Raw genomic sequence first — 27858 nt, forward strand, 5'->3', positions numbered from 1 at the left:
ACTCTAGGTTAGCAGTACCATTTATAATGGCAGTTACAAAATCATATGATGTCCACTCTCTCTCACTCCCGCCCCCCATTCTGACCTCCCCATCTCCCTCCCTCCCCCATTCTGATCTCCCTCTCTCCCCCATTCTGTACTCCCCATCTCTCTCCCTCCCCCATTCTGACCTCACGCATTCTGACCTCCCCATCTCCCTCCCTCATTCTGACCTCCCCATCCTCCCGCATTCTGACCTCCCCATCCCTCCCCATTCTGACCTCCCCATCCCTCCCCCATTCTGACCTCCCACTCTTATCTTTGTGAGCCCTCTCTGTTACATAGCCAATCCTGTCACTTGGGAGTAGATGTGACATAGGGTAAGTGCTGTTTGATAAGACTGCCTGAAATTTCAGCCTGTTTTGGTGGGATAGAGTTTTGGCCTGCCTGGGGACATCACCAGGTGGTAAATGAGTTAATAGACAAAACCTTTCTTCCCATATCAGCTAGTTTTCAGTTTTCCCCTCCCCACTCAGACCACTCCCAGACAGTCCAAGCTAAATTTCTGCTTGAGAAATTGCTCGTTGCTAATAAGCAATAAAAAAATAAATAAATGTATTACACTTTTAATTGAAAGCGATCACAGTAAGGTAGTTAATTGTTACCCAGAAATGATTTGATATTGAAATAAAAACGTCTGCATTGGACCTTTTTAAAGTGTGGTTTATATAAATCAAAATAGCTTGTACAGTTGTGAGTAAAATATGAATAAATCCATTTATCATTTATTAATAATTTGCAAATGTGTTTTGGACTGTTTCGATCAAGGACCTATTTGGCCCGGATCCAGGACCTCTCATGGCATGACAAATAATTGTCACATTTTGCAATGCAAAATTCTAATAAAAGCAATCGCAGTTAATTCGAGTTGCCTCTTTGTTAATTGTCCAAGACTTAATCAAACCCTAATGCAGTGGTGTAAAGTACTTAAGTAAAAATACTTTAAAGTACTAAAGTTGTTTTTTGGGGTATCTGTACTTTACTATTCATATTTTTGCCAACTTTTACTTTTACTTCACTAAATTCCTAAAGAAAATGATGTACTTTTTACTCCTTACATTTTCCCTGACACCCAAAAGTACTAGTTACATTTTGAATGCTTAGCAGGACAGGAACATGTCTAATTCACACACTTATCAAGAGAACATCCCTGGTAATCCCTACTGCCTCTGATCTGGCAGACTCACTAAACACAGATGCTTTGTTTGTAAATTATGTCTGAGTGTTGAAATGTGCCCCTGGCTATGAGTACATTTTAAAAAAACAAGAAAATCGTCTGGTTTGTTTAATATAAGGAATGTGAAATGATTCTTACTTTTACTTTTTATAAAGTATATTTTAGCGATGACATTTACTTTTAATTCTTAAGTACATTTAATACCAAATACTTTTAGACTTTTACTCAAGTAGTATTTTAATGGGTGACTTTTACTTGAGTCATTTTCTATTAAGGTATCTTTACTTTTACTCAAGTATGACAATTGGGTACTTTTTCCACCACTGCCCTAATGTGAAAAAATTTAATTTCAGCCCGGGCCTAATATTCTAAGAGTTGATTCGGGTTGGGTCAGCCCAGGTTTATGGTTTGCGTAACATTGTGAGTGTGAGTAGGACGCCTGTATCTCTCACAGAACTCGAATGAGATTCACTTTCTATGATCTCTCTCCTTATCAATTCAATTCAAGGCGCTTTATTGGCATGGGAAACATACACTACCATTCAAAAGTTTGGGGTCACTTAGAAATTTCCTTGTTTAAAAAAAAAGCACATTTTTTTGTCCTTTAAAATAATATCAAATTGATTAGAAATACAGTGTCGACATTGTTAATGTTGTAAATTGTAGCTGGAAACAGCAGAATTATTTATGGAATATCTACATAGGCGTACAGAGGCCCATTATCAGCAACCATCACTCCTGTGTTCCAATGGCATGTTGTTAGCTAATCCAAGTTTATCATTTTAAAAGGCAAATTGATTAATAGAAAACCCTTTTCCAATTATGTTAGCACAGCTGAAAACTGTTGTGCTAATTAAAGAAGCAATAAAACTGGCCTTCTTTAGACTAGTTGAGTATCTGGAGCATCAGCACTTGTGGGTTTGATTACAGGCTCAAAATGGGCAGAAACTCGTCAGTCTGTTCTTGTTCTGAGAAATGAAGGCTATTCCATGCGAGAAATTGCCAAGAAACCAAAGATCTCGCACAACGCTGTGTACTACTCCCTTCAAGGAACAGCGCAAACTGGAAAATAACGAGGAGTGGGAGGCCCAGGTGCACAACTGAGCAAGAGGACAAGTACATTAGAGTGTCTAGTTTGAGAAACAGACGCCTCACAAGTCCTCAACTGGCAGTTTCATTAAATAGTACCCGCAAAACACCAGTCTCAACGTCAACAGTGAAGAGCCGATTCCGGGATGCTGGCCTACTATTTTTAGCCAGATCCTAATTGGTATGTCAAATTTTACATTCCTTTTTATGGCATGTGCCTCAGATTGTTCACAGCTTTGTGGAAGTTACCTGTGGCGCTGATGTTTAGGCCGAGGTATGTATTGTTTTTTTTGTGCGCTCTAGGGCAACAGTGTCGCGATGGAATTTGTATTTCTGGTCCTGGCGACTGGACCGTTTTTGGAACACCATTATTTTGGTCTTACTGAGATTTACTGGCAAGGCCCAGGTCTGGCAGAATCTGTGCAGAAGATCTAGGTGCTGCTGTAGGCCCTCCTTGGTTGGTGACAGAAGCACCAGATCATCAGCAAACAGTAGACATTTACATTTACATTTTAGTCATTTTAGCAGACGCTCTTATCCAGAGCGACTTACAGTAGTGAATGCATACATTTCATACATATCATACTTTTTTTTTTCTCTCCTTGACTTCAGATTTTAATAAGGTGAGGCCGGGTGCTGCAGACTATTCTAGTGCCCTCGCCAATTCGTTTATATATGTTGAAGAGGGTGGGGCCTAAGCTGCATCCCTGTCTCACCCCATGGCCCTGTGGGAAGAAATGTGTTTTTTGCCAACTTTGTACATGGATTTTACAATGTCGTATGTTTTTCCCCCAACACCACTTTCCATCAATTTGTATAGCAGACCGTCATGCCAAATTGAGTCAAAGGCTTTTTTTAAATGAGAAGACTTTGCCTTTGTTTTGGTTTGTTTGTCAATTAGGGTGTGCAGGGTGAATACATGGTCTGTCGCACAACAATTTGGTAAAAAGCCCATTTGACATTTGCTCAGCACATTGTTTTCACTTAGAAAATGTATGAGTCTGCTGTTAATGATAATGCAGAGGATTTTCCCAAGGATGCTGTTGACGCATATCCCACGGTAGTGTCACGTCCTGACCAGTAAAAGGGGTTGTTTGTTATTGTAGTTTGGTCAGGGCGTGGCAGGGGGTGTTTGTTTAGTGTGTTTCGGGGGTTTTTGGGCAATGTTCTATGTTAGTATATTTCTATGTCTGTCTATTTAGTCTATTTCTATGTTCAAGGTTTTTGGTTTGGCCTTCAATTAGAAGCAGCTGTTCTTCATTGCTTCTAATTGGAGGTCATATTTAAGTAGGGGTTTTTGTCACTGTGTTTGTAGGTAGTTGTTTCCTGTTCCGTGTATAGCGTTTAGCCTTACAGGACTGTCTTTGTCGTTTATTTTGTATAAGTATTTTGTTTGTTTTTCCTTCTAATAAAGAAGATGAGTATACACGTTCCCGCTGCGTTTTGGTCCACAATCCATACGACGAACGTTACAGAACTACCCACCAACAGAGGACCAAGCAGTGGCGGGGGAAGCAGCAAGAGGAGTATAAGGAGTCATGGAGATATTAGCTGGAGAAGGACCATGGAGGAAGACTGGAGAGGACCGGGAACGCTATGCGGGGACACGGCTGGCAAGGAAACCCGAGAGGCACCCCCCCAAAAGAAAATTGGGGGGGCACACGGGTAGTTTGGCTGGGCCAAGGGTGAGCTCTAAGCCAACTCCCCGTGCTTATTATGGGGAGTGTTTGGCGGGGAGAAGCGTGCCGGTCTATGCGGAAGTGCACACGATCTCGCCCATGCGCACGCACAGTCCGGTGCGAGCGATACCAGCCCCCCGTAAGTGCCGTGCTAGAGTGGGCATCCAGCCTGGGAGAAGTGCGCCGGCACAATGCATCTGGCCACCAGTGCGTCTCTGCGCCTGGTCTACGCACGGCAGCCATCAGTACTCTGCACAGCCCAGTTCGCCCTGTGCCAGCACTCCGCCCGTGCAGGGCTACTGTTACAACCCAGCCAGGACGGGTTGTGCAGGTTGTGCGCTCCAGACGTCCAGTGCTTATTCATGGCCCAGTGTATCCAGTTCCTGCTCCTCGCACTAGCCTTGAGGTGCGTGTCCCTAGTCTGGCGCCTCCAAAGCCAGCACCAGGCCTCCAGTGCGTCAGCCGAGTCCAGTACGTCCTGTTCCTGCTCCTCGCACTAGCCCTGTGGTGCGTGTCCCTAGTCTGGTGCCTCCAAAGCCAGCACCAGGCCTCCAGTGCGTCAGCCGAGTCCAGTACGTCCTGTTCCTGCTCCTCGCACTAGCCCTGTGGTGCGTGTCCCTAGTCTGGTGTCTCCAAAGCCAGCCCCACGCACCAGGCCTTTAGTGTGCAGTCCCCGTCTAAAGCTTCCGGCGACAGTGCCCCGTCTAGAGCTTCCGGCGACAGTGCTCCGTCTAGAGCTTCCGGCGACAGTGCCCCGTCTAGAGCTTCCGGCGACAGTGCCCCGTCTAGAGCTTCCGGCGACGGCCCACAGCCCGGAACCGCCAGAGTCGCCCTCCAGTCCGGAACCGGCGCAGCCAGAGTCGCCCTCCAGTCCGGAACCGGAGCTCCCAGAGTCGCCCTCCAGCCCGAGGTCTCCAGTGACGCGCCTCAGCCCGAGGTCTCCAGCAACACGCCTCAGCCCAGAGACTTCTGTAGGGGTATACAGGCATGTGCTTTCAAGGGGGGTGGGCAGGCTAGTTTATGGACCTAAACCAGAGCCTGAGCCACCTCCGTAGCAGGAGGATTGGGGAGGGGGGGTGGAGCACAAGAACCGTCGGTGACGGTGGCCACCCTCCCTTCCCTCCCTTTAGTTTGGGATTATTTTTGTTTTGGTGTTTCTTTTTGTGCGTTTTTGTTTGAGGTGCATCCGGGATCTGCACCTTTGGGGGGGGGGGGTACTGTCACGTCCTGACCAGTAAAGGGGTTGTTTGTTATTGTAGTTTGATCAGGGCGTGGCAGGGGGTGTTTGTTTAGTGTGTTTCGGGGGTTTTTGGGCAATGTTCTATGTTAGTATATTTCTGTGTCTATTTCTATGTTCAGGCTTTTTGGTTTGGCCTTCAATTAGAAGCAGCTGTTCTTCGTTGCTTCTAATTGGAGGTCATATTTAAGTAGGGGTTTTTGTCACTGTGTTTGTGGGTAGTTGTTTCCTGTTCCGTGAATAGTGTTTAGCCTTACAGGACTGTCTTCCTCGTTTATTTTGTATAAGTATTTTGTTTGTTTTTCCTTCTAATAAAGAAGATGAGTATACATGTTCCCGCTGCGTTTTGGTCCACAATCCATACGACGAACGTTACAGGTAGTTGTTGGTGTCAAATTTGTCTCCACTATTGGGGTGATCAGTCCTTTGTTCCAAATATTGGGGAAGATGCCAGAGCTAAGGATGACGTTAAAGAGTTTAAGTATAGCCAATTGGAATTTGTTGTCTGTATATTTTAGCATTTCATTGAGGATACCATCAACACCACAGGCCTTTTTATTTTGGAGGGTTTTTATTTTGTCCTGCAGTTCATTCAAGGTAATTGGATAATCCAGTGTTTTCTGGTAGTCTTTAATAGTTGATTTGTATTTGATCATGTATATGTTTTTGCTGTTTGTTCTTTGTTATAGAGCCAAAAAGATTGGAGAAGTGGTTTACCCATACGTCTCCATTTTTGGATAGATAATTGTTTGTTTAGTGTTTTTCAATTTTCCCAGAAGTGGTTAGTCGATGGATTCTTCAATTACATTGAGCTAATTTCAGATGTGCTGTTCCTTAGTTTTCTGTATTGTTTTAGTGATTCACCATAGTGAAGCTTAGACATGTTTTCTGGGTCTCTGTTTTTGGTTGAACAGGTTTCTCAATTTCTTTCCTAGATGTTTGCATTCTTCCTCAAACCATCTGTCATTGTTAATTTTCTTCGGTTTTCTGTTTTTGAAATGTTTTGATTTGCTAGGGAAGCTGAGAGGTCAACTATACTGTTTATATTTTCTACTGCCAACTTTACACCTTCACTATTACAGTGGAACGTTTTGTCCAGGAAGTTGTCGAAAAGGGATTAAATTTGTTGTTGCCTAACAGTTTTTTGGTAGGTTTCCATACTACATTCCTTCCATCTATAGCATTTCATGATTGACTATTACTCTGACTGTGATTTTGCTATGAACTGATAGGGGTGTAAGTGGGCTGACTGTGAACACTCTGAGAGACTCTGGGATGAGGTCAGTGATAAAGTAGTCTACAGTACTACTGCCAAGAGATGCGCTATAGGTGTACCTACCATAGGAGTCCCCTCGAAGCCTACCGTTGACTATGTACATACCCAGCGTGCGACAGAGCTGCCGTTTTTGTTAGTTATGTTGCCATAGTTGTCCCTAGGGGGGCATATGGGGGAGGGAATGCTGTCACCTCCAGGCAGGTGTTTGTCCCCCTGTGTGCTGAGGGTGTCCGGTTCTGGCTTTTAGGTCGCCACAGACTAGTACATGTCCCTGGGCCTGGAAATGATTGATTTCCCCCTCCAGGGTGGAGAAGCTGTCTTCATTAAAGTGGGGGGATATAGGTAGCACACAGGAGAACATTTTTCTCTTAAGATAATTTCTAGCCAGATGTAAAATGTTCCTGTTTTGATTCATTTAATAGAGTGAGTTAGGTCTGCTCTATACCAAATTAACATACCCCCTGAGTCTCTTCCCTGTTTCACACCTGGTAGTTTGGTGGATGGGACTACCAGCTCTCTGTAACCTAGAGGGAAACCAGTGGGGTCCATCTCCTCTACCATGTTACTTGTAGGATGACAATGTCTGTATTTCTGATTTCTTTGAAGTCCAGGTTCCTGCTCTTTAGACCAAAGGCAGATGGCCTTGGATATTCCAGGATGAGATAGTGAAGGCTTTGTGTTCCATAAAGTGTCCAATGTTGTTGGCCATGTGGTTTGGCTTATCTCTGCTCAGATAGACATGAGCCTGACACTCTCATCTCTCCAGCGTTGCACTTCATAATGTATTTCTTTATAGAATCATAGCCGTGTGAAGGATTCTAGAGGGTCTGCAGCACCCCTGATAAATTAAAATACATTTACCAAAGTTATAGAATAACTGCTGTCTGTTCAGAAATAAATGAAATAATTCAGAATAGCCTACTACAGCATGAAAATGCCCTTAATTAAGCCACAGATGATTGATAGTTAATTTTTTTTAATTGCGTAGCTGTAGACTGTGTGTAGTCCAACAAGGAACGCGCGGCAAATCTGTCAGTGAACAGTACACAAACAGTCCTTTCGCAATATGTCAAATACAATCGCGGGAAAACAGGTTGGAAACCAAATGGCTCCTGCTGAAAGACAACTATAATCTGTCTGCTGTAGGCTAACTAAATATTTTATAAACTTCCAAATACTGTTTTACAAAGTAAGACGAGCGCGAGATATGGGCTTTTGGCAGGAACGCATCGGCCATCACCAGCGAGTGAGCTGCGCTTCATTTGGTGAGCCAGTGAAACTGGAAGGCATGTTTAGGCCTATAATTTCCCCATATTGTAGCCTACAACGTGTCCACAAACCTAGGCTATTGATTCATTCAATGTCGTTTTTATTGATCTCAGATTATCAGTGTCAAAGTAGCCTGTCATTTCGATCATTTGTGCGGTATTAAAAAATATTCTGCCCAATTCTCCAGTCATGTAGAATTGCACGAAATGCGGTTATAAAAAGGCCACATTTTTACCGGACCCTAAGCTACTAAAATGTTCCCCAAGTGTTATTGATTCAACTCTACTGCTCTATGCCACTACGCAAATCCGATTAAATGCATGCAACGCTTTTATTACATTTTTCTCATGCGTTCCGGTACCTCAGGGCTCCCCAGGTCACATCTCGCACTATAGAATTCTTTTGTTCTGGCACCTCTCGATTTACAAATGAAGCACTGCGGGTATCCCCTGAACACCCTTTGATGGGAGGACAATTCAAAGACAATAGAAAATAGTCAGAAATCCCTGGTCTTTTGTATCTGTTGTGTTGTACTTCTTGGTTGGTTTGGCAACCGTGTGCTCTAGCAGAGAACCTAGCTTTACCCAAGGGTGCACACTGCATTCCGAATTTGAAGGTACAATTGTTTTGTTGACTTTGAGCTCGCCACGAGGAGGCATTGAGGACGTTGTGTGGCAAAAGAGAACGTATCTTCTGGCGCCCTCTGCTGACCACTACACTCAATGACATCTGGCTGGAGCCAACAACTGTTGACAGGACTCACAAGTTTGCTATTTTCCAAAGAAAGTAATGTTTACTTTTTTCTGATAAGTCAGCTGTTCAGAGAAGAGTAAAAGCAAACATAGTGTAGTCGTTATGGTTAAGTGTTAGGGACCCCACAAATGTTGACTTTGTCATTTTATCCACATGCTACAGCTCATTAAACATGGGGGGGCCAACACTTCAGATGCGCCTGTTTTATAACACAGTTTCAGAGTCTAATTTAAATAAGGAAGAGATAATTATAATTGCTGTGCAAATGTTTTGCCTATGAATTAGGTAGGACATTGTGCACCAGAGGTAAAACATGGGTAAATTCACAGCCAACAGAGCCACATTTTGTGACCAAAGTGCATTGAAAGAATTGAAGGAATGTGTATCCTTTGTTCATACTAATATTATGAACATATCAACAAAGTATCATGCAGAAATACAGACGGGCAGACTCACCACCAGAACATATTTGTAAGTCTAAGTTAGTAGCCCAGTCCTGAGTGAGGTTTGAAGTGATAACTCACAATCACCAGACAGTCATTGGAGTGCTATTAGACCACAGCTTCTGCAGCTAGCTAGGCTATACCACATCACATGGATTAGATTAACCTCCAGGTCAAATTACCTGGCTATAGGCCTTGATATTATACAGAGCTAGTTCCCCTTTATTTTGCTACTATAAACTGGGAAAGATATGGCCTTTTTACAATGTCACTTAAAAGTAATAACCATCTATGGACTAGTTCTAAATAGGAAAGTAGTTATATGTGAGTTCATTGTGAGGGGAAGTACATTAGTAATTGTCATCACTGAGGTTGACTTTATTTGCATAAGACTTTCATGATGAGTGAAGGGATAGACTTGCACTAATGCCCTGCTGGACTGGTTTTACGGAATCCTAATTCCCAGCGTCCTCCTACCATAATTAAAATGTGCTTCACTATGATGCTACACACTAATTCTATATAGCCTATAGGCACAGACGTCAGTTCAACGTTTTGATTTACATTTGGTTGAGTTGTCAATCAACGTGAAAACCCCCCAAAAATGAACCATGTCATTGGATTTAGGTTCAAAGTTGCAGAGAAATGAAGGAATTCACTTACACTGATTACTTTTTTATTCTGGGACATTGTTACATTGTGGGTTGCAACCAATGACGTGTACAAACCCTGGATTACAAACCCTGGATTACTGATGCTATGTATTGGCCATTGAGAGGTTTTGAAGCCACCGGTCGGCCATATTTGCACTCCCTAGTAGGAGCAGTCCTCCATAGGAATGAATGAAATTCTACAGTATTTAAATTACTTTTTTTTGGGGGGGGGGGGGGGGTGGTAACTCACAGTGACATCAGTTATCGCTAAACATTATACTTTAAGGAAAATGTTTTTATATACAGTACCAGTCAATTTTTGGACACACCTACTCATTCAAGGGTTTTTCTTTATTTTTACTGTTTTCTACATTGTAGAATAATAAGACATATGAAATAACACATCAATATGTAGTGACCAAAAAAGTGTTAAATCAAAATATATTTTTTGTGTTACTATTTCCTTTTTTTATTTAGCAAATATTTCTTACTTTTTAACTCTGCTTTGTTGGGAATGGGCTTTACGCCTGTCGTACTCGGCTATTTGATTTCAACACAGCGCCCCCTATAAGTAATCTAGTGTATATATGAATCATTGGAGGGAAACCGTCTGCCTCGGCCGGAAGACTGGACGTTCGTTTCTGGCAAGGGAATGCAGTCTGTAAACCGCGCCCCTTTACTATATTTTTTTATTGTGCTTGTATTGCATTCATGGAATAAAATGAACCCCGAAATGTACACCACCGGTGAATTTAGCTGGAATGTCTCATACAAATCTTTATCATAATAGTTGACGAGTAAACATACATTGAAGGGATATGCAAAGCAAATTGACTTGGAAATGAAAGCACAGTACAAAGCCCGCTTTGGACGAGGACAGTAGCCTAGTCGGGTAAATTGCTTCTGCAGTCTACACTCTGCACTTTTTTTCACTGTTGCAATATGTAAAAAAAGAAAAGTGAACTAGGTTACTTATTGTAAACGTTAGATTGTCTCGCAGGAAGTGCAGCTCAGTTTCCACCACATTTTGTGGGCAGTGTGCACATAGCCTGGCTATGGCCTCTCTCAATAGCAAGGCTATGCTCACTGAGTCTGTACATAGTCAAAGCTTTCCTTAATTTTGGGTCAGTCAGTGGTCAGGTATTCTGCCTCTGTGTACTCTCTGTTTAGGGCCAAATAGCATTCTAGTTTGCTCTGTTTTTGTTAATTCTTTCCAATGTGTCAAGTAAATCTTTTTGTTTTCTCATGATTTGGTTGGATCTCTCTCTAATGAAACCCGTCTGTAGGAAATTGAGTTACAAAACCATGATGCATTGGCAAAAATCAACTATTATTCTGACACTTGGCTAAGTGTCTTATTGAATATTATTTTGTACATTTTCACCCTAAATAAAATGTTACTTTATTTTCATTTAACACAAAAAATGTTTGTGGTAGTTTGTCCATAAATTGTATACTAGTTGAATTTTACATTACCGTGACACTTTTTCAAGTTTCTGTAAAAACGTATTCACCCATGATGCATCATCCACAGGAGTAGTCCTTAGATGAGCACAAGTTAAAGCTACAATATGTAACATTTTGGGATTCCTGACCAAATTCACATAGAAATGGGAGTTATAGATCTTTCATTCCAGTTGAAAGCAAGTCTAAGAAGTGGTAGATCTGTTCTGTTTCCTTTTTGTGTTCAAACAGCTGAATATACAATATTTTTGGTTATAGAATGATATTTCAGTGGCTTAGATGGTACAATGATTCTCTACACAATGACTGCTTGTTTTGCCACAAACTGAAATGAGGTGAACTATTAGAATTTTAGCAACCAGGAAATGGTGTAGTGATTTCTGCATAGTGCATCTTTAAGTAAATGTATTCCCTTAAATGCCACCAGCATGAAGTTCCTATTCTCAAACACCCCTTTAACCCCACTTGGAATTCTCAATACCAAAATATCTAAAACGCTCAAATTGGGAAAATAATAATTTTAAAATTGAATTTTAATTATTTTTATTTTCAGTGTTATGTTTAACTGAAGCCTTTTCATAAGGGGAGCAATGTAAAATATATATATATTAGAAATTGATTTGTTTTTACTTTTTTGGACTATGAAACTGTTAATGAGGATTTTGTGATAAAATAAATATCTGATTAAAAAAACATAATTATGAAATAGATAGGCACAGATCCTAATCTAAGTGATCCAAGAGGAAATCTCATGAAAAATGACATGAGAATAAAGCGAGACCTAAGACAACATAGCAAGGCAGCAACACATAACAGCATGGTAGCAGCACAAAACATGGATCAGACAACAGCACAAAGGGCAAGAAGGTAGAGACAACAATACATCATGCAAAGCAGCCACAAATGTCATTAAGCGTGTCCTTGATTGAGTCTTTGATTTAAGAGGTTGAGATAAAACTGTCCAGTTCAAGTGTTTGTTTCAGCTCGGGATATGGCCGATGCTCTCCGCTGGTGCCAATAACATAGGCTATACTGTTCTATCAATTAAGTAGAGCATTTTTATAAATAAAGTATTTTCATTGTCTTTTTACAGCAATAGTTTGGAAAGCAAATATATGTTTTCCCGCAATTGTATTTTAAAATATTGCAATAGGGGTGGCAGGTAGCCTTGTGGTTGGACTAGTCACCGAAAGGTTGCTAGATCAAATCCCCGACTGGACAAGGTAAAAATCTGTCGTTCTGCACTGAACAAGGCAGTTATCCCACTGTTCCTAGGCGATCATTGTAAATAAGAATTTGTTCTTAACTGACTTGACTAGTTAAATAAAAGTATGCCTCGCTGGGCCTCCACTTTTCAGACAGTCGCAACTCAACAATCTATTTGGCATTTTCAGCATGCGCTGCCCAAATTCGCCCTTCTGATTTTTAGACAATGCGATTTAAAACAATCCACAGCTTATTTTTTTTCCCAAAAAACTAATGATCCTTTGTGGCCAAATCATGCTTTCTGGTGTAGTAGCCTATTTTGAATGATTTTTTTTTCTGTATAGAAGGGGGGGTCTATGAATATTACCCATAATTCTGTATATTTTTTTCCTAAGGCTAAATCAATGCAATCTAACAATGGAATGTTGTTCAGCTTTGGAGTCTGCTCTTGGCTCAACCTCATCACACCTGAGAGAGCTGGACCTGAGTGGCAATGATTTACAAGATTCGGGTGTGAAACTGCTCTCTGCTGGACCACAGAAATTGGAGACTTTGAGGTATGTGTTTTTATAAAAAAAAATCCAGAAAGAGAAGTGTGTTCAGTAGTAAAGAAAAGCTAGAGACCTCGACCTCTTATGGAATGATTGGATAAAGCATGAAACGCATCGGCTCTCACTGCAGATAGGTACTTATCACAGTGGGAGGCCGTTCCTTTTCTCTTGCTAGAACAAAAGCGGTAACTGCAGCATGCCGACCCGGTAGAGGCGAACCAACGGCAATGCTCGTCAGTGGCCAGCAACGTGACGTTGAGCCAATCAGAGAGCATGAACCCCCACGCGGGGGAGCCAACAAAAACAGGAAAGAAATAGGTAATTTTCTCGTGGAGGTCGACGAGAGTGAGGGAGTTTTTTATTTTATTTATGTATTTGTAATAATGACAATTACAACAATACTGAATGTACACTTTTGTATTTTAACTTAATATAATGCATAAATAAAATCTATTTAGTCTCAAATAAATAATGAAACATGTTCAATTTGGTTTAAATAATGCAAAACAAAGTGTTGGAGAAGAAAGTAAAAGTGCAATATGTGCCATGTAAAAAGCTGACATTTAAGTTCCTTGCTCAGAACATGAGAACATATGAAAGCTCGTGGTTCCTTTTAACATGAGTCTTCAATATTCCCAGTTAATTCGTTTTAGGTTGTAGTTATTATAGGAATTATGATGTGTCGACTATTTCTCTCTACCATTTGTATTTCATATACCTTTGACTATTGGATGTTCTTATAGGCACTATAGCATTGCCAGCCTAATGTCGGGAGTCAATAGGTGTGAAGTCATAAACAGCGCTGTGCTTCAAGCATTGCTAAGAGCTGCTGGCAAACGCCGTAAAGTGCTGTTTGAATTAATGCTTACGAGCCTGCTGCTGCCTACCACCGCTCAGTCAGACTGCTCTATCAAATCATAGACGTAATTATAATATAATAAACACACAGAAATACGAGCCTTTTGTCATTAATATGGCCAAATCCGGAAACTAACATTTCTAAAACAAAACGTTTATTCTTTCAGTGAAATACGGAACTGTTCCATATTTTATCTAATGGGTGGCAACCCTAAGTCTAAATATTCCTGTTACATTGCACAACCTTCAATGTCATAATTATGTACAATTCTGGCAAATTTAATTAGTCTTAGTTAGGAAATGGTCTTCACACAGTTCACCACGAGCCAGGCGGCCCAAACTGCTGCATATACCCTGACTCTGCTTGCACTGAACGCAAGAGAAGTGACACAATTTTCCTATTTTGCCTGCTAACATGAATTTCTTAACTAAATATGCAGGTTTAAAATATTGATTTTAAGAAAGGCATTGATGTTTATGGTTAGGCACAGGGTGCTTTTTTTTCGCGAATGTGCAGTGAATGATGTACAGTGACCACATTTTTGAGCAAATGGTGTTTACAAACCATAGCATAGTTTACCTGTGTATTTTGCATAGTGGCGCACAATGTTGAGTTTCGGCCACATGGGAGAAATGTGTTTTTTGTCTTACAGTAACATACAGTAATACTATATTCAGTTATGATTGTGATCTTGCAGACATTGATTCAGCTTTGATCTAACCATTCACCAGAGTAGTAGAGCAGAGAATGAGCGTAAAGTACAGCATAAACAGAAGCTCCGAATGTGATCCGCACATGCGCCGACGTTTCGGGATCTTTAGCCTGGAGAAAAAAATGTCTGAAAAGTTGGATAAGCAGCCACTCTTTTAAGGATACTGCCTTAACACCTGAAATGACAGGCTGCATTTACACAGGCAACCCAATTCAGATCTTTTGACAATAATTGGGCAAAAGATCAGAATTGGGCTGCCTGTGTAAACCCAGCCTTAGTACTGGTTCTTACCTTATCAACCACGCCAACGAGACCAATCATAATACAGGAAGTTGTACACATGACATTCGGACGGGCTAGTCACAACAAAAAGGCTGATTTTTACACCATCAGACAGCGTTCTACAAAGTACGTTTTACGCTCGTGGATTTCTATTCCTCTGCTACTACTAAGTAACTGGCATTGGTGCTCGTTGCAGGTAGACATTTTAAAGGTTTAACCACAACTTAAACAATCTCACAAATATTGTGGTATTTAATATTTTCCAGATTTCTCTGAACTCTTCCTGCAGGATGTCATCCTGTGGCATCACAGAGGAAGGCGGTGCTTATTTGGCTTCAGCTCTACGTTCAAACCCCTTGTACCCGAGAACCCTAGTACTCTGTGACAACCTGCACAATTCAGGAGTGAAGCTGCTCTCTGCTGGACTGGGGAATAAACATTGTGAACTGGAGACACTGAGGTAGTTATAAATTTCACTTAATAGATTATGAAAGTCATACACAGCCCATTTCATTAATTAACCATTTACATATGTGAAATGAGTAGGTAGAAGTCTGCTTTTAAAATAGTGATTTCTTCCTTTTGCAGGCTTTCTGGCTGTCTAGTCTCAATGGAAGGATGTGCTTCTCTGGCTTCAGCTCTGAGATACACCCCTCACACCTGCGAGAGCTGGATCTGAGCTACAATCACCCAGGAGGCAGAGGAGTGAGACTGCTCTCTGATGTACTGGGCGATCCACTCTTCATACTAAAGTAAATCAAGTAACTTGAAAGTGCTCCTTAGTCCAAAACTAGGCTTAATCGGTGTCTGAGAAACCATTCAGTGCCAGTTTCACTGAGTTACAACCAGTCTTGTTTCTGTCACTAAATCACTGTTCGTCTGCTTCTCTTAGTGTGGAACACAATGAAGAGAGCTACTTAAAACCAGGCCTGAAGAAGTGTATGTTTTTCATCGTTAACTTCACTAGTCTCCTAAATGCATAAATTAATCTTGGCATGTGTACTGATTCCTAACCTCTATTTATTACAGATGTCTGTGCACTCACACTGGACCCTAACACAGCACACAAAAAGCTCTCTCTGTCTAACAACAGAAGAACTGTGACATGGGAGGATGATGATCATCCATGTTTGCCTCAAACAGAGAGATTTAATGACTGTCCTCAGGTGCTGTGTGGAGAGGGTCTGACTGGGTGCTGTTACGGGGAGGCAGAGTGTAGTGGGAAAGGGTTTCATGTAGGTGTTGCATATAAACACATGAGCAGGGTTGGAAAAGGGCATAACTGTTTGCTTGGTTACAATGTCAAATCCTGGAGCCTAAGACTCCTCAAACATGGTTTCCTCAAACTCTCCGTCTGACACAAAAATGAGCACACGGTCATACCTGCCCCCTCTTCCAGCACTGACAGAGTTGGGGTGTATCTGAACTCCTTACAAGGCATTCTGTCCTGCTACCTAGTCTCCTCTGACCCACCTCCACACATTCCAGTCCACCTTCACTGAACCACTCTATCCAGCGTTTTCAGTCAATGACTATTCATCAGTGTCAGGTCTTAAATTGGCCTAGAGAAAAGGAGGATTATGTTGAATGTTTACTAATAAACTGCTGTTCTACTGAGTCCAAGATAGAGATAGTCTAGACCATATCCAGTTGACCAATACATGAAAATACTCAATTCATATTATCCATAATTGTTTGAACTCTTTCCCCCCAGTACATTGCAAAATTACAAACATTTCAACGTTTCGAAAGAACCTGGATTCCCGATCTGAGGTCCTACTGTATACTTATTCAATATAGGGGGTGAAAGTTTGACCTATTCTGTATGATATGTTGTTGCGTTCAGATACAAGGGGAGCTTCTCCTTAGCTTTTTTTCTGTACATTGTTGTCAGGGTCCGGTGTGTTTTTATTTTTGAATAATAGAAATACATTTTATCAAACTATTACATGTACTATATGTATGATTGTGGTCTTAAGTGTTTGTGTATTATAAGAAATGTTAAAAAAAAAATGATATGAAGGATTTCTTAAGCTGTTAACACCAACATGTTTTATACTTTCATCCCACCAATCCATCCACACTCTCTACCCTGAAGGGTGGACCATTAGGAATACACACTCACCCTCAGGGCAGGAGAGAGAGCGAGAAAGGAAGAAGAGTGTCAGGCTGTGCTCATAAGATCTTTTCAGAGCTGATCTAACTGGTCAAAAGACCAATTTAGTGAGAAAGAATATCAGAATTAGGCTGCCTGTCTGAACGCTGCCTAAGATGTACACTAAACATCACACACAGAGATAGAGAAGCCAACATATGAAGTCAGCCATGCTTGACTTAAACCGCACCATCTGTCTCCCTCCAAATTTTAATGAGACACCAGGAAGAGGGGAGACAAGAGAAGAGGCTGGATCCATTCAAACAGACATCTTGTTAGACTACAGCACTTCTCCAAGGTAATGGTCTGCTGGGTATTTTTGCCACATAGTGGATAGAGGAAGGAAGCGGACCTATCCCCATAACACTCTTTGAGGGGAGGACGATACACAGACAAGAGAAAACAAAGAAATCCCTGGCCTTTTGTATCCGTTTTATTTCTTGGTTGGTTTGGCAATCGTGCTCTAGCAGAGAACCTAGCTTTACCAAGGGGTGTACACACTGCATCCTGAATTTGAAGGTACAATATTTGCAGACTGAGCCTTCAGGATGTTGAGAGGTAAAAACGTATCTTCTGGCACCCTCTGCTGACCACTACACACTGACATCTGGCTGGGGACAACAACTCAAGACAGGACTCAGTCATTTAAAGTCATGTTAACTTTTTGCTGATAAATCAGATGTTCAGAGTAAAAGCAGCCATGTTGTGGTATTGTCAGTGCTATTCGGGATCCTTGACGTTCCTACCCTAAACCCTAACAATAATCCTTACCTAAACCATCTGAAATTTCCACTTCAATGAGGTTGGGATGTCCCAAGGATCCCAGATTGCATGTGGGTACTACAGCAGTCCATGCTAATGATGTAGCCACCTTTATGCAGATCTGCATGTTTTATAGTAGAGTATCATGGTCTCATTAAAACAAGGAAAAGATAATTATATAAGAATTACATTATTGTATATGAACATATCAAAGTATCACACGATGTAGAAACAAAGACAGGCACTCACCACCAGATCAGATTGATATGTCCAGTTTAGTAGCCCAGTACTGAGAGGTTTGAAGTGATAACTCACAATCACCAGACAGTCATTGGAGTGCTATTAGACCACAGCTTCTGCAGCTAGCTAGGCTATACCACATCACATGGATTAGATTAACCTCCAGGTCAAATTACCTGGCTTTAGGCTTTGATATTATACAGATGTAGTAGTTTCCCATTAATTTGTGCTCAAAACTGTGAAAAGATATTGCCTTTTAATGCTGAACAAAAATATAAACAATTTGTACACGTGCTGAAATAAAAGACTCCAGAAACGTTCCATACGCACAAAAAGCTCATTTTGCTCAAATTTCGTGCACAAATTTGTTTACAACCCTGTTAGTGAGCATTTCTCCTTTGCCATGGTAATTATTTCACCATATCAAGAAGCTGATTAAACAGCACGCTCATTACACAGGTGTACCTTGTGCTGGGGACAATAAAAGGCCACTCTTAAATGTGTAGTTTTGTTACACGACACAATGTCAGATTTGTCAAGTTTCGAGGGAGCGTGCAATTGGCATGCTGACTGCCGGAATGTCGAACAGAGCTGTTGCCAGAGAATTTAAAGTTAATTTCTCTACCATAAGCCCCCTTCAACATCATTTTAGAGAATTTGGCAGTACATCTAACCGGCCTCAAAACCACAGACAACATATAACCACGCCAACCCAGGACCTCCACATCTGGCTTCTTCACCTGCGGGACCGTCTGAGGGGGTGCTCAGGAGTAATAATGTTGATTGGCTGGGCCTGGCTTCCCAGTGGGTGGACCTACAGTTGAAGTCGGAAGTTTACATACACCTTAGCCAAACACATTTAAACTCAGTATTTCACAATTCCTGACATTTAATCCTAGTAGAAATTCCCTGTCTTAGGATCACCATTTTATTTTAAGAATGCTTTTTTATGGCGGTTTTGGAGCAGTGGCTTCTTCCTTGCCGAGCGGCCTTTCAGGTTATGTCGATATAGGATTAATTTTACTGTGGATATAGAAACTTTTGTACCTGTTTCCTCCAGCATCTTCACAAGGTCCTTTGCTGATGTTCTGGGATTGATTTGCACTTTTCGCACCAAAGTACGTTCATCTCAACGGGTCTCCTTCCTGAGCGGTATGACGGCTACGTGGTCCCATGGTGTTTATACTTGGGTACTATTGTTTGTACAGATGAACGTGGTTTGGAAATTGCTCCCAAGGATGAACCAGACTTGTGGAGGTCTACAATTTATTTTGCTGAGGTCTTGGCTGATTTCTTTTGATTTTCCCATGATGTCAAGCAAAGAGGCACCGAGTTTGAAGGTAGGCCTTGAAATACATCCACAGGTACACCTCCAATCGACTCAAATGATGTCAATTAGTCTATCAGAAGCTTCTAAAGCAATGACATCATTTTCTGTGAATTTTCCAAGCTGTTTAAAGACACAGTCCACTTCTGACCCACTGGAATTGTGATACAGCGAATTATAAGCGAAATAGTCTGTAAACAATTGTTGTAAAAATTACTTGTGTCATGCACAAAGTAGATGTCCTAACCGATTTGCCAAAACTATACTTTGTTAACAAGAAATTTGTGGAGTTGTTGAAAAACAAATTTAATGACGCCAACCTAAGTGTATGTAAACTTTCGACTTCAACTGTATGCCCTGCCAGGCCCACCTATGGCTGCGCCCCTTCCCAGTCATCTGAAGTCCATAGATTAGGGCCTAATGAATTTATTTCAATTTACTGATTTCCTTCTATGAACTGTAACTCAGTCAAATCTTTGAAATTGTTGCATGTTGCATTTATATTTTTGTTGAGTGTACAATGCCACTTAAAATTGGAGTGCACATCTAGGCTGTGTCCATATTGTGAGGGGAAGTTCTTTACATTGGATTGAAAAATGGATTGAGTTTGCATAGGACCCTCACTGTGTGTGAAAAGATAGTCTTTTTACAACGTCAATTAAAAGTAGGGACTATATGTATGGACTAGTACTAAATAGGAAGGTAGCCATAGTATGTGTGAGGGGAAGTCTAAGTAACTATGTCACTGAGGATTCATTTATTTGGATAGGACCTTCATCGTTAACAGGGGTCCCCTGAGTGAAGGGAGACTGACACTAGCCATGCTGAATTGGTTTTACAGAAATGTAATGCCTAGTGTCCTAACATAATTAAAAAGTACACTTGTTTATATGAATTTTTACGAAATAGACCGTTGACTTTGTGGATGTGGTAACCGTTTATCCGCAAACATGCTTAAAATCCCCGCACCAGTTCTTACACCGCCGTCGCCCAATCCTGATTCGTCCCACTTAAATCAATGACAAAAACCCAAAACCAGGAACTACTGCTGCTCGTAATCACATAATTCTATATGAGCCTTGACAGATTCTCTCCATTTCATCTGTCCACAAGAGATTAGTCTAGAGAGACTAGTATCAAAGTCGGCTTCTGTCAAGGAAGTTGGCCTACACTTTGTAAGCCGGGCCCCTTCATGGGAAATTTTTTATTGTTGTCTTCCATGGAAAAAAGACCAGAAATATGCAGTGGAGCTTGGATCACTGGTGATTTTAGCTGACATGTCACAAAAATCTTTATCCTAATAGTTGACGAGAAAACATTGAATGGCATATGCAAGGCAAGCAAATTGACTTGGCAAAGGCAATGAGATTGCAGTATAAAGCCTACTCTGTAATTAGCATAATAATCAAATAAACAATCAAATGACCATTAAAATCCATTAGTTTAAACTAGACTTGTTTGCATGGGCCGCGTCTGAATCCACCGCATCGGCAGTGGAAGGTGGCGCAGAGCTACAGCAGTGTTTGTCAGACCAGGAGACATCTTGGAAATCGGTCTTCTCACAAAATAATCTGTAGATACAGCACGGTTTGGGCTAGAAACTACTAGTAATAGCTCAACCTTTTGTAAGGAACAAAGTTCAGGGTGAGTTTGTTTCTCACTCAAGCGCTGCTGCTCTCACCTCGCCACCTGTGTAAATTGGAATAGAAGGACAAAACAAACAAAATGGTGATGTCATTGAACCAAAGGTGTTTGCCCTTAGCATTTCTCTATGGAAAGACTGCAAAAAGACTCCTCTCAAAAAGTTGAGGAGTCTGAAAACTCTCTGGATGCACTGTAAGAGGGAGGCATTTCCTGGAAAAGAAAAAGGGTTAAAATAAATAACAAATATTCAGTCACTCATATATTGTTTGTTCGCTCTGCCATGGAGTATTTTGGTCTTCTACAATTTCATTTGGTCTCTTGATTTATTCCTTGAACAAAAAGTATAGAAAGTGTTCCAAATGTGATATTTTAGTTAAGGTGAGGAATAGACTGGCAATTGAATGACGCTCAACTGAGTTTAATTGAAAAGTAAAAGTTATAAATACAAAAACAGAGAACAAACTGCTATGGCTTCCCAAAGAAAACATAGGAAGGTATAATATAAATGTTAAAAAATTGATCTACCCCTAGAAAAATGCTAGACATACACTTATAGGTATAAGTGTGTTAAAACATACGTCCCATGTAACTACAAGAAATTATTCCGCAAAATGGTTACATTCACATTTCCAGCCCAAAATGCAATTCCAGCCAATTCATAATTTTTTCGTAAGGGATGAAGATTAAGAAGACATTCAAAAATAGCATTTTTTTTTTTTTTTGCCAAATACCCTTTTCATGTGTCTACTTCCACCAATGCCCATAATAACCCTGTGAAACTCCAGGGTGTCATTACCTTAACCATAGTTATCAGAATAGTCGCCACCTTGCTGCTGGGTGATGAGCTGGGACCCCCAGTTCTGCTTGTTGGTCTGCCGGCGCTTTGAGTCAGGCTGGTTGAAGACATCTGCCTTCCTCTTCCCGCCCACATTGCCCCCACGGTTCCCCCTGGCTCCTCGGGTACTGTGGGCCCTCTGTGGCTGGAAGAGTCCCCCACGGCCCCCTCCTCTGCCATGCCTGGGCCCTCTGATGGCTGGCCCCCTCTGTGCATAGCCCCCGCGGCCCTGTCTGGGTGGTGTTCCATGGGCCCTAGGAGGGGGCGGGCCACCCCTGCTGCCACGACCCGTCTCACTGTAGACGTCCTCGTAACCGTAGTAGGGATCCTCGTAACCGTAGTAGGGGTCCTCGTAACCATAGTAGGGGTCCTCGTAACCATAGTAGGGGTCCTCGTAACCCCTGCAGGAGTCATGATAGTCATAGCCGTAGTGGTCATCGTAGCTGTGGTAGTCTGGAGGGTAGGCGGCATAGCCCCCGCGGCGACCACGGCCTCTATCTGGTGGAGGCATGCGTGGCGGTGGCTGGTTATAATCGTCATTCCTGCTGAAAAACATAACTTTCAATGTAATCCCATGATGGGAGATTTTTTTTATTTCACCTTTATTTAAGCAGGTAGGCAAGTTGAGAACAAGTTCTCATTTACAACTACGACCTGGCCAAGATAAAGCAAAGCAGTTTGACAACATACAACAACACAGAGTTACACATGGAATAAAACAAACATACAGTCAATAATACAGTAGAAAAATAAGTCTATATACAATGTGAGCAAATTGTGAGCAAAATACAATGTGAGCAACAAAAAAAAAGATCTACTAAATCAGATATACAGTGGGCTCCAAAATTACTGACACCCCTGACTGGCAATGCACAAACAATACTTAAAAAAATATATAAACAATATAATTATAGAGAGAACCTCAAAATACCAATATGAGAAATACTGTACTTTATTAATGTTTCAATGGAACCAACCAAAATCATACAATTATTTAATACAAAATAAATTTAACCAATATCAAGGTTTCATAATTATTGTCACTCCTCATTTAGTACTTAGTGCCACCACCTCTGGCAAGGATAACAGCATGGAGTCTTTTCCATTAATGTTTGACAAGGTTAAGGAACACATTTGGAGGGATTTTGGACCATTCCTCTATGCAGATCCTTTCAACAAGATCCTTCACATTCTTGGGTTTGCGCTTATCAACTGCCCTCTTCCACTCAGCCCACAGGTTTTCGATTGGATTGAGGTCCGGCGACAGATGGCCATGCCAGAACATTGATTTTGTTGTCACAGAACCATTTCTGTGTGGATCTTGAGGTCTGTTTTGGGTCATTGTCTTGTTGGAAAGTCCACCTACGGCCAAGTCCCAGCCTTCTGGCAGAGGCAACCAGATTGTCAGCCAAAATTGCCTGATACTTGGTAGAATTCATTATGCCATCAATCTTAACCAGTGCCCCTGGACCTCTGGAATTAACACAGCCCCAAAACATCACTGACCCCCCTCCATATTTCACCGTGGGTATGAGGTGCCTCTCCTTGTATGCATCTCTGTTTCGACGCCAAACATGCCGATGCTGTATCTGACCAAAACGTTCAATTTTGGTCTCATCTGAACAGAGCACCTTCTTCCAATCATAATTTAAATGAGGTCTGGCAAACTCCAAGCGCTTGCGTCTGTGTCTTGGGGTCAGAAAGGGCTTTCTTCTGGCAACCCTTCCAAAGAGCCTGTGGTTGTGGAGGTGGCGTCTGATGGTGCTTTTTGAAACCTGGTGACCCCAAGACGCCACCAAGGGCTGCAATTCTTTCACAGTGATTCTTGGGGATTTTGTTGCTTCTCTCACCATCCTCCTCCCTATCCTGGGGGGCAAAATACATTTGCGTCCTCAACCCGTGAGGTTTTCAACTGTTCCATATCTTTTGAATGTTTTAATAATTGCCCTGACAGAGCTCAGTGGTATATTCAATCGTTTGTGGATCTTCTTGTAGCCATTACCAGATTTATGAAGGTCTATGACCATCTGTCTCTTTTGAACTGCCAGTTCTTTTGTTTTCTTCATGGTGCTGGATGACAGTGGGATATTGCATGTGTGTTACCTCATTTTTATACCATAGTGAAACAGGAAGTGATGTAATGGCTCAATATAGTTCCTTAAGACTTAGATAAACTTAAATAAGTGGAATGTAATTTGTGGTTTCATTTTGGTAGATGTTATTTACAATAATCTTTAAGGGTGCCATTAAATGTGAAACCTTGATTTGGAGGACATTGATTTTTAATTAAATCAATAAATTATTTTGGTTGGTTCCATTTAAACATTAATAAAGTACAGTATTTCTTACATGTTGGTATTTTGAGTTCATCTCTATAATTATATTGTTTATATTTGTTTAAGCATTGTTTGTGCATTGCCAGTGAGAGTTGCCAGTAATTTTGGAGCCTACTGTAAGTCAATACCATTCTCTGTGGCCTCACCCTGGGTTTCTGGTGGTCTGGCGCTGAGTCTTCCGCGCCTTCTTCTTCTTTGCTATTCTTATTTCAATCGCCTCTCCCCCCAGCTCCTTTCCATTCATGTCTACCATTGCCTGAGAAATACAGAAAACATTTTGTCAGATATCCGAAGCATGGTAAAAAAACATTTTTGTTTTACTGAGGGTAACCCACCTTCACAGCGGCGTCCCTGTCCTCAAAGTGGACAAAGGCGTAGTCTTTGAGCTTATACACCCGCTCCAGTTTGCCAAAGGCAGAGAATGTCTTCACTAGTAGCTCCTCTGTGACTGAGGTGGCAAGCTTCCTGACAAACAAGACCTTCGCCTGCTGACTCACACGGACAAAGTATAAATAAAAGTTGAATAAAAGTCAGACGTGGAACACATAGGGGGGTTGTTCATGTGTTGTTGAAAAACAAACAAGAGATGGGGGGGAAGCGAGAAATAGACAGAGAAAGTGAGAGATGACTCACATTGGCCATGACATCCGTGTCGCGCTCAGTGACCGGGTTGGCCCACTCCACAGTGACCGGGTTCCCCCACACCATCACCTTGCCACTCATGAGACAGCGGCGGGCCTGGGCCGCAGACTTGTGGTCCTCGTACTCCAGGAAACAGAAGCCACGGTTCGTCTCCTTGTCATCCGGCTGGTGGTAGAGGATCACTTCCTGAAGCCCCTCTGGAGGAACAAGAATGAGAGTGACATAACTGATATCTGACCAATGATTACCCACAGAACATAAAACCAAGTTAACCAAATTGGGGTGTCTGCACTTTCACTGACCTGTGACTTTGCTGAAGTCATCCAATATGCTCTCTCTGGTCTTGTTCTTTGGGATTGATCCAACAAACAGGCGGTTGTTCGCTACAGATATGCACACACCAAGGTGTTTCCTAGACCGGATTTCATAGTTGTCACACTGAAAACAAGAGTAAAGGAAAGATGGCTTTGTAGGGTTGATAAGGTAGCAGGAGGCTGGCTGACAACCGCTCCAAAATTAAATATGTATCACATCTTGGGCCGGTTTCGATACACAACCTGGCCCTAGACTAAAAAGCACACTCAATGAAGATACCCAATTGAAAGTGATTTTCAAAACCAGGACAAGGCTTAATCTGGGTCTGGGAAATCAGCCCTTTGGTTCTTAGAAGGTAAACTAAGACCATGTCTGACTGCAAGGACTTACAAGTTTCACCGCCTCAGCTGCTGCATCCTTGCTGCAGAAGTTGATGAAGGCGTAGCCCCGGTTCTGACCCGACAGGGGGTCCATCATTAACCTCAGATCCCAGATTGGGCCCGCCTTCTCAAACAGAGGCACCAGCTCATCTTCATACAGGTCTCTGGGGATCTTTCCCACAAACACCTAAATGCAGAAAACAGCCTGAATGAGGGTTCCAGTGTGATTGGAGAAGAATGCTGTGGTATTGCTATAAACTTCTCAATTGACATTCTTGGGGCCACAGACTTGCAAACTCATCTCCCTACTCTATATCAGTTAACAGCTTTGCCGCGATGACCATAAACCTTTCAAATACTGTTACTTGAAAATGGAGCATCTCCAGCAGCTTTACCTCAGTTCCAATCCCAGGCTGTGCTCCTTTAAACACTTCCTCTGGTGGGGGCCCTCCGTATTTCCTCTGTCCGGTGGTGACGTCCAGGGTGTATCCTGTCCGCTCCAGCAGAGCCTGGGGAACACGTCGACAACAGCGTAAACACTACAGAACTACACAACCTGAGCAGGTTCACACACACACACACAGCAGGTTATATTGACCCACTGAACGAACGTTCAAACAGCTGCATTTACCTTGATCTTGGACTCAGCAGGACCCTTAGAGGTTTCCTGTACTTTACTTCCTTGCTTTTCCCTCTGTCTGTATGTCTTCATAGCTGCACAAAGAAAAGCACTTTTGTTCTGGAAAGCAAACCACAGCAGAGTTGATTCATGTATTGGTGTTATGACCAGAGGAAAAATTATAGACCCCTCAATGTCAACTTCTTAGACTCTTTCTAATGAAATTATCTAAACTGACTTCTCTTTCATTCCAGTCCCACTAACTCACCTGGACATGGGTCAGGTCACTTTCTTTGAACTGCGACAGTACAGACAACGCTCCCACTTCATTGAACGCCCGCAGAGCATCAATGGCCCTCTCGTCTAGGTCAGCGTATGCCAGCAACCCTGTTGATACAAGACAGATTTGTACTATTACAACCTGGCCTTTATCCACTTCATGCATTCTCGAGCAACACCATGTTTCTTTGGAAAATAGATTAGACTCAGCCATTGTATGACGGATGCCCCACCAGTAGAGAATATTTTGTTGAGACTGTCAGCCACTTTCTGCGGCAGTCCGGCATCAATTAGTGTCTGGTAGTTCTCTGTATGCTCGCCTTCGGTGGTGACTTCTATAGGCTCCTTTTCCTCCATCACCGGAGCAGAACTACTGTTCAACTCGGCAGCAGCCATTCTCCTGAGAAAAGGGGGAAAAATAGGTAAGATAAAAACAGGATTTCAGTTTGACATTCTAATCTAAAATCAAAATATATTGTTTCAGCTGATTTTTACAGATGGACACTAGCAACTTGTAGGGAACATAAACTTTCCCTTTTCTAACATGTATATTTGCAAATGCTGCCCTGCTGCAATAGTTGCTCCCATTTAGCTAAAATTTCTAAAGGACTGTAAAAAGTTAGCATGATGCTAAAGACCCTACCGTTACGCTTGTTTACGCTGCTGCTCAGTGTAAAGAAGCATAAAGGTAGAGTTGGTATCCTCTGGCAATCTAAAACGTTTCACTCCGATGGTAACGTTGGCTAAATATGTAACTGCATCAGAAAAGCTAACCCATTAATTTCAATGCAGACAACCATGAGGTCAAATATAAAATACATGGAGACAAGTGAATCCTACGTTTATATTGGTGGCAAGCTAGCTAGCTAGCGAACTAGTCAAGCCAAAATTAAATCTGTGGTCAAGCAAACTAAAACGTTGAGTTGAAGCTAGCTTGGATGGCGGTGTGTATTTCTTAGTTAAATCTCCGGCTAAGCCCCGTCCCGCCCCCTAACGTTAGCTACCTAGTTAAAGCTGACTGGATTGTCACAATTTTGAACTTTAACATCCAGCTAAATAATCGCTTTAACGTTAGAAATAACAATATTTAAAAAATATAAAACCTAGTATCAAGGTTCATACGCGTAGCTAAGCAAATAGCTAGCTACCAGTGCTAACGTTACCCAGCTAGTAACAGCCGAGGCCTTGTTAGCTTGCTGGACACCTTTACAGAAATCAAATAAACCACCGGCCAAAGAAGGTGAACAATGAACAGTTAGCAAACGATTACCAATCTTTTCCAGGAAAATAACAATATCGTAAAATGTATTTTGCAGCAATTAACCAAAAGAGTTATCCAATATGGTAAATATTAATAATATGTTTCAGCAGAGCGGAAGTCGCGAAACGAGAGGGACCAAAGTATCATTTGCATTACTCCATTGATTTACTCTGCCGAAAATCTGTCCACGAAAAATGAGACTTCTTCTTCTGTGACTTCTAAAATGGCAGTTGGCAACCAAAAGCTGCATTACCGCCACAAACTGGACTGGAGTGTAAATCCATTACACTTTGTGAAACAAAATATGAAAGGGGAAAGAAAATCAGGGCAATCCGGGAACTCCGGCGCATATTCGCGACCACAGTTGCAGGATA

General features: G+C 41.8%; 2 protein-coding genes across 8 annotated transcripts; one reads left to right on the plus strand and one right to left on the minus strand.

Moving 5' to 3' along the window:
- The first annotated feature begins 14866 nt into the window (after positions 1-14866).
- LOC115163673 (stonustoxin subunit beta-like) lies at positions 14867-16442 on the plus strand. 2 transcript variants are annotated; one of them, XR_003869791.1, is made up of 4 exons: positions 14867-15149; positions 15278-15441; positions 15582-15628; positions 15719-15864. XR_003869791.1 is itself a non-coding variant. In XM_029715736.1 (3 exons), the coding sequence occupies exons 1-3, from the start codon at positions 15308-15310 to the stop codon at positions 16045-16047; spliced, it is 510 nt and encodes a 169-aa protein (XP_029571596.1). In that variant the 5' UTR covers positions 15213-15307; the 3' UTR covers positions 16048-16442. The 2 variants fall into 2 exon arrangements, 1 of the variants encoding a protein (XP_029571596.1); XM_029715736.1 differs by lacking the exon at positions 14867-15149 and having other exon boundaries at positions 15213-15441; positions 15719-16442.
- A 3644-nt stretch (positions 16443-20086) lies between these two features.
- Positions 20087-27810, minus strand: LOC115163671 (heterogeneous nuclear ribonucleoprotein R). Of its 6 annotated transcripts, none has more exons than XM_029715731.1 (12): positions 27641-27808; positions 26457-26623; positions 26213-26331; positions 25957-26064; positions 25721-25834; positions 25336-25512; positions 24933-25068; positions 24622-24827; positions 24324-24476; positions 24135-24244; positions 21614-22197; positions 20087-21027 (listed from the first exon to the last, which is right to left on the minus strand). In XM_029715731.1, the coding sequence occupies exons 1-11, from the start codon at positions 27643-27645 to the stop codon at positions 21615-21617; spliced, it is 1878 nt and encodes a 625-aa protein (XP_029571591.1). In that variant the 5' UTR covers positions 27646-27808; the 3' UTR covers positions 20087-21027; position 21614. The 6 variants fall into 6 exon arrangements, with proteins under 6 accessions (XP_029571591.1, XP_029571590.1, XP_029571593.1 ...); XM_029715730.1 differs by having other exon boundaries at positions 20087-20862; positions 27641-27807; XM_029715733.1 differs by lacking the exon at positions 20087-21027 and having other exon boundaries at positions 21220-22197; positions 24324-24473; positions 27641-27810.
- Positions 27811-27858: the final 48 nt, after the last annotated feature.

The sequence above is a fragment of the Salmo trutta genome, chromosome 26 (assembly GCF_901001165.1).
Source record: "Salmo trutta chromosome 26, fSalTru1.1, whole genome shotgun sequence".
Taxonomy (NCBI): domain Eukaryota; kingdom Metazoa; phylum Chordata; class Actinopteri; order Salmoniformes; family Salmonidae; genus Salmo; species Salmo trutta.

Excerpts from the sequence above, each read along its gene's own strand:
- LOC115163673 (XM_029715736.1), top strand. The coding sequence starts at position 15,308 with ATGTGCTTCTCTGGCTTCAGCTCTGAGATACACCCCTCACACCTGCGA. Across the intron at positions 15,442-15,581 it reads GATCCACTCTTCATACTAAA|TGTGGAACACAATGAAGAGA; the intron begins GTAAATCAAGTA and ends TGCTTCTCTTAG. Across the intron at positions 15,629-15,718 it reads AAAACCAGGCCTGAAGAAGT|ATGTCTGTGCACTCACACTG; the intron begins GTATGTTTTTCA and ends TATTTATTACAG.
- LOC115163671 (XM_029715731.1), bottom strand. Across the intron at positions 26,332-26,456 it reads CAACAAAATATTCTCTACTG|GGTTGCTGGCATACGCTGAC; the intron begins GTGGGGCATCCG and ends TTGTATCAACAG. Across the intron at positions 24,828-24,932 it reads TGACTTCAGCAAAGTCACAG|AGGGGCTTCAGGAAGTGATC; the intron begins GTCAGTGAAAGT and ends TTGTTCCTCCAG.